This window comes from Lupinus angustifolius, chromosome LG15, assembly GCF_001865875.1.
Source record: "Lupinus angustifolius cultivar Tanjil chromosome LG15, LupAngTanjil_v1.0, whole genome shotgun sequence".
NCBI classification, from domain to species: Eukaryota; Viridiplantae; Streptophyta; class Magnoliopsida; order Fabales; family Fabaceae; genus Lupinus; species Lupinus angustifolius.
The window spans coordinates 9,371,129-9,377,693 of NC_032023.1; the positions used below are offsets into that span (position 1 = coordinate 9,371,129).

At 29.8% G+C, this 6,565-nt stretch overlaps 1 protein-coding gene across 2 annotated transcripts; it reads left to right on the forward strand.

Moving 5' to 3' along the window:
* LOC109327404 (photosynthetic NDH subunit of subcomplex B 4, chloroplastic) lies at positions 281–3,527 on the forward strand. 2 transcript variants are annotated; one of them, XM_019560537.1, is made up of 6 exons: positions 285–517; positions 605–649; positions 732–891; positions 1,267–1,322; positions 1,414–1,485; positions 3,241–3,527. In XM_019560537.1, the coding sequence occupies exons 1-6, from the start codon at positions 416–418 to the stop codon at positions 3,367–3,369; spliced, it is 564 nt and encodes a 187-aa protein (XP_019416082.1). In that variant the 5' UTR covers positions 285–415; the 3' UTR covers positions 3,370–3,527. The 2 variants fall into 2 exon arrangements, with proteins under 2 accessions (XP_019416083.1, XP_019416082.1); XM_019560538.1 differs by lacking the exon at positions 605–649 and having other exon boundaries at positions 281–517.

Here is a 6,565-nt window from a genome sequence, read left to right on the forward strand (position 1 = left end):
TGCACAACACCAACTACCTCATAGGCACTTAAACTCATGAGTATACTATAGTTTATAATCGTTATTTTCTAATAATATCTTAATAACCACTTAACACTAATTTAGTTGAACCTCATATCTTTTGTATTTATTATAAATTCTTTATTTAACTATTTATAACATGGAATGATCACTTTCACTTCACTGGTAAAGAAACATAACATATTAGTTTGCTCTTAGAGATAAAAAAATGAACGTGATTATAAATGAGGATATAGTGGTCATTTTCATGAGTTATTTGTAGAATTCCGCCCGAACCCAACAAGTTTGGAGTTTGCACATGAAGGGTGGTTCTTCATTGTACTCTTATCCACTCTATCCCACATATATAAGGACCAGCTAGCATATCAACCCATTTCACATATCCTTCAAAAGCATGGCCGAAGCTATCATGGGGTTCACCGTTTTCAAATCACATATACATAACTCATCATGTCTACATGCAAGAAGATCTGAAGTGAAGCAGTCTTCAAGATTGGTAAAATAAAATTTTCTTTTGCTGTATATTTTCATAGTTCACATTCTAGTTTCAAAGGTGAAAAATGAAGTTGAGTTTCTTTTTCAGCCTAATCAGCATTCAACCTCTACCCTTTTCAATGAATCACATAAGGTAAGTTGTTAATTTTAATAGGGTAAAACAAATTCAATTTGAACCTTAATAGCATATAGCATCTTATGTATCTTTATGCAAGGTCAAAGAGGGAAAGTTCAAAAGAGCTTCCTTATGCAAAGTGAATGGTTTGCCAGATTGGCCACTGATGGCTGTTATAGTAGAGCAAATGGAAGGCCAGAGAGATATGGTAACCATTAAATCAGTTTGGCATCTTAGTGATGAAGCAATAAAGAATGTTTGTGAGTATCAAATATTTTAGTTCCTCCTCATCCCTTCTTTCATTTCTTTCTTCCAAACTATTCTCTTCATTTCAGAATAAATATTTATTATGATCCCTCATTATTTATTGTGTTAATTTGTTCCTACGAAACTTTAAAACCCAAATGATCCCGAAAAGATCAAATATGTATTAAATTAGTCATTTTTAATATTTTCATAACCCCTAACCTAGACTATTTTAATTCATAATTACTAGTTTGAAATTTTATTTTTTCATAAACTAAATTGATACTGATGAAAGTTTCTAAAAAACAAAATGGGTATTCACTTTTTTCTTTAATTTTATTTTCTAGGAATTTCAATTTGATTTCATATTGGTATACTTCCTACTGCAGACTCTTGGTATATAATGTTCACCGTTTGGGGATGCTTATTCTATGGTTCCATGAAAGTAAAGCCCTTCTACTTCATTCAAATTCTAAATGTATGTTTGAGAAATCACTTCAATTTTTACATTAATAGTATCATTTAATATGATTTAGGACCCATATTACGACTCAGAAACTTATAGAGGAGATGGAGGAGATGGCACTGGAAACTGGATATATGAGAAGGTAATTTTAATCGAATGATTTTGCTACTCCTTCATTACAAACCACAAACAGGGAAGACATGTCAAACTCTAAATTACTGCTATAACTTTGAAATGACATGACAAATTTCCAAATTGTTGTTGCATCAAAAGACTATATTCTGTTCCAAATATATATGTTGTTTATATAATGTTTCATCTTTCCCGAAATGTAGCAAACAAAAAAAAAAGTCCCACCTTAGAGTTATAATAGTAAATAAATTAAATGTCAAAATTGCAATTCCTTAATTGCTAAATAATAGTAAATAAACAAATCACTCATAATTTATATGCATATATTACATTGATTACTCCGGCAAGGGATATGAATGTAATTTTTTAAACAAAAATGTAATAAAATTAAGTTAAACTCAATAGTGTTAGTATAATTTAATCTCAATTAATTAATGAAGATGTATTGACTCTTATATTATTTAGATTTAACTTCGAATTCTTATTTAGGATTAAACAAAATTATATCATTTTTTCTCTATGACCATTGTCATTAGAGATGGCAAAACAGGTCGGGTCCGACCCATTTTGCTCGTGCTCGCAAATGCCCGTAAAATTTTAGTGGGTGCGGGCATACCTGCATTATCTTAACGGACAAAAATTGTATGCTCTGCCCATTTTAAAACGGGTAACGGGCTTGATGGCGGCTCGCAGGTATTAATAAATAAATACAAAATATAAAAAATAATACAATACAATAAAAAAGAATTAAATAAGGTAGTTGAAGATAATTTTTCTTAAAAAACTTTGATTTTTATATGAAATTGAACAAATTATATCACATTACAATTTTTTTGAGACATTAAATCATATCATATCATACATTATTTGAAGTTTTCATTTTTTGTCTCTTAGAACATACCTATGGGCATTGCGGACAAATGGGCATGGCGAAATAGGCAAATAACAAAATTTATACGTTCTGCTCGCAAAAATTTGCTGGCTATGCGGGCTTAGCCCATTTTGCCATCTATAATTGTCATAAGCATATATATTTGTTAGTAAAATAAATGATGGTTCAGAATTACCCACAAACTCAAATTCAATCTAAATATACTTTATTTCATCCACAACACTTAAATTAGTTGTTGTTGCCGAAATAATTGTAGAACAAAGAAATAACGTAAACGAAACAATAATGATTGTATTGTCATTTTGTTATCTTTATTTTAAAACTTACCTCGTCATCATTCCCATGAGTGACGACCCCACACAAAGGAAAAACATAATAAATTATTAAAAAAAACCCATTTTGTTTTATTATAAAATGCATGGATCATTATATGGAGATGTTGCTTATACACATGAAATAGTAAATTCGTAATCAAATTTTATAGGAAAATTTATAAATGATCAATTTATCCTAGCTAATGTATAATTAATTATTTAAGAGTAAATTACATTGACATTCCTTACTGTTTATAACTTAATTACACTTACATTATGTTTCAAAGATTACACCACATTGCCTGTATGAGCCGTCATTGTAATGATGTATGTGCCTAAATTAGGGTTAATTTATGGTATGAAAAAAGAGGGTGGTTTATGTAATGTAATTAAAACTTGTGAGTATTCTATTATTCTATTCGATTATTAAATTTTATTAGCGTTTTGGGACATAGGGAGTAATATTGATATATTTGTGATTATTGCTATGATGAAATAAGTAGAGTCCAAAGAAGGAACCTTTTGAATCGTGAGTATTATTATTATTATTACTATGCAGCAAGAGGCTATGGAAGCAGAAGCGAGAGAAGCTCTGTGGCGCGAGGAGCTGATTGAGGAGATAGAACTCAAGGTTGGAGGGTTGAAGGAACTTGAAGAAGCTGGCAAAAAGGAAGAATTAGTCAAGTGAATTCGAAAACATGTGTTGAAAAAAATAGTGATCTTTCCTCGATTATTGTATACAAACTAAATTCAAACATATGTTGAAAAATATTTATTTTCTGAATACATTATCGCCATAAAAATGGACAGATGTAATGTATTTTAATCATATCATGCATTTATGTATATATTCACAAAGAGTTGACATCATCACTATTAATGGAGAGACAAGTAGTGGTGTGAAGCTGTATACATTAATAGTTTAAAAGTATTGATGTTTTATGTGTATCTAATACTAATACATATGATACTTCACTAATACATAAATATATGTTTCATAATTTCTTATCTATGCATAATGGAATAGAGTTGGAATTTATTTTGTGTTGTTTCGGTAGACAATTTTACTTAAGGGAAATAATATAGTATGATATGACAAAAAATATTTTATCTATTTATCATAGCAAGAATATTTATTTTCTTAATTGTGATGATAAGTCAATTATGTATTTTGGATAAGAATGTAATATTTATGCTTTTGTCGATATAAAAATTTATATTCAGTTAGTATATCATTTACCATTTATTTGTATCATTTTTTAAGAGTCAATAATGATTAAATATAGATAATACAGTGATAATGTATAAAATTCTTATTGAATACATTATTTTCTCTTAGAAGAAATGGGTAATATCACCCAACAAATGTAATGACCTTTTTATAAATGTATGTTAATATATTAGGATTGTATTGTTTATATGTGGTATCTTATTCATATAGTAATATGTATTCAGGTTTAATTGCCATTGATGCTTTTCCCACTTTTTCCTTAATATAAATATATAGTACCTACATCTTTAAGAAATAAGAGTAGAGTTAAAGAAAAGTGGAAAATGAGAAAAGCATATACCAGTAATGTAGAAAGGGATTGTTCTAGTAGAAAGTTAAAGTGTTGTGATGTTTATGAATTGTAGGTTGGTAAAAAAACTATTATGAAAATTACATAAATAGTAAGGTTGAAGATAGATTAACTGAATGTAAGAGATTGATCGATGAATTTGAGTGGTGCCACAACTAAGTATTATTGATAAACTAGCAATTGGAAGCTATAAAGGATAATCAGTTCAACGATAAGCCCCAAAAATTGGTTTATCTAAGAAGGGAGAATAGTCCCCACAGTGTGCATTAAGCACTAATTTAAGCAAAAGATTCAAGTTATTTGATTTAGGAAATTTGACTTATAAATAAAGGGAAGCTGTCAAGACAAGAAGAGAATACCTATAAATGGAAAAAAAAAAGTTCAAGAAAGCCTTCAATGTCTTGTCCCCCGCTAATTGTCTTTAGGGAAAGTAAGAGGCAAAGCATGAAAGGTCATAAAACCAGAATTAAAAATATAGTTTCAACCAAAATAGGTCTAGAACTAATGATTAAAAAAAAGAAGTGGTTTCTAGCGGTCGTGCGTCCTACCCAATGAGAAACACATCTTGGTCGTCTCTTAGGACATGGCAATTCTAGTATGAACTCTTTCCTTGGCCTCTTGGTGTCATTTGTTCCTTTCTTTGCTCCTAAGAAGGTTATTCTTGATACTTGAATACCCTTAATTGGTTATTAGTAGTTTGTCTTTGTCACTTGGATCAAACGATCTTGCGAGGATCATATCATCCCTCCTTCATGAATAGTATTTTCCCTTGATATTGCAATAGGAGTTAGACATTGCAAATGTGATAAATGTGCTTAGATTTGATGAAGACAAAAACTTCAACTAGACAGATATTATGTAAAAGCTTAAAGATGAAGTCAACAAAGCAACATGCCAAGACTCAAGGTTATCGTAGAGTTAGGATTCTTATATTTTATAGAAGTCCTAAGTTGATTTCTTAGTTTGAGTCTCGGTTAGATGAACATAGGATGAAGGTCTAACAAGGAATAAACTTGACTTAATTATGATTGAGACATTTCATTCATTCATCCATACATGATATAATAATGTTAATGCCTTCCACATTCATGATTTATTGCATAAAAGGTATATATTTTGAAATCATACAATGCATATATATTCATCGAGTAGGAGATTCATTCTATATATCAAAGAAACTACTTTTAAACTCTCCTAATTGACTAGATTTAGCTGATAATCAATTATGTTTGTATGAAATCTGATAATCGATTATGCATAGTGATAATTGATTATTTAGAGTTCTAGTAGCTAAAGAATTTGGCTCTAAGGTATTGATAATCGATTATCCAAATTAATAATCGATTATGTTTATCAGATATCTTATTTTTAGCATATCGATTACCAGTCTAGATAATCGATTAGATCAACAGAAAACCAATTTCTATAAAACTCGTTTTTCTTCTTATTGGTTCAGAATCTGAGTTCCCAAAATTTCATATATTCCTATGAACTCTTTGAGTAAAAGCTTCTATGGTTAGAGTTAGTGTTCTTTGAGAATCAAGAGAAAAGTTGGCAATAATTCATATATGTTAGAAAGTGCATATTGAGGAAAGCTTGCTTAAATCATATTAGAAACTAGGAGTTCTTGTGTGATTTATGTCATTGGGTTTTAGGTCTGAGATTATAGTCATACTAGCACAATTTAGATTTAGTTTTTCAATTTAGTTGAGTGATTTGAAGGTTCTCAAGTGTCTCGATAATTAGGTGTAAAATCCTAGTCGTGGTTGGGTTGAGATATTCACTATTTCAAGGTTATTGGAACTGAGTTAGGATTGGTTGGGGCCATAGCCATAGGTGGTGAGGATTATCCATAGAGGGTTGAGGGTCAAACGGATCGGGGTTCTCTATTACCCAAGAAAGAAAGTCTTTTATTGATTAGAAGTGTGTTTTGTAAAAATACATTGAATTTGATAGTGAAGAAAAATATCCCAAGATCAGACGGGGAAGCCTAGATGTAGTTTGTAAGTGGACCCATAAACGAACAAGGATAAAATCTCTTTGTGCACTTTTCTCTATCCTTAATTGCTTTACTTTATGTTTTTACATATATCAGTTTTGATTCTTTATAATTGCTTAAATTGAATCTTAATATGCATATTATGTTTAGTATATTGTTCTTACGCAATTGAATAAGAAAGAACTATTTTCGTGAAACTTGTTCAACAAGAAACCTAAATTTTCCAAGATTTCAAAGTTATTGAATAATTGATTAGTTTAGTGAATAATCAATTACCTGAAGTGAATAATCAATTAACCTATTAG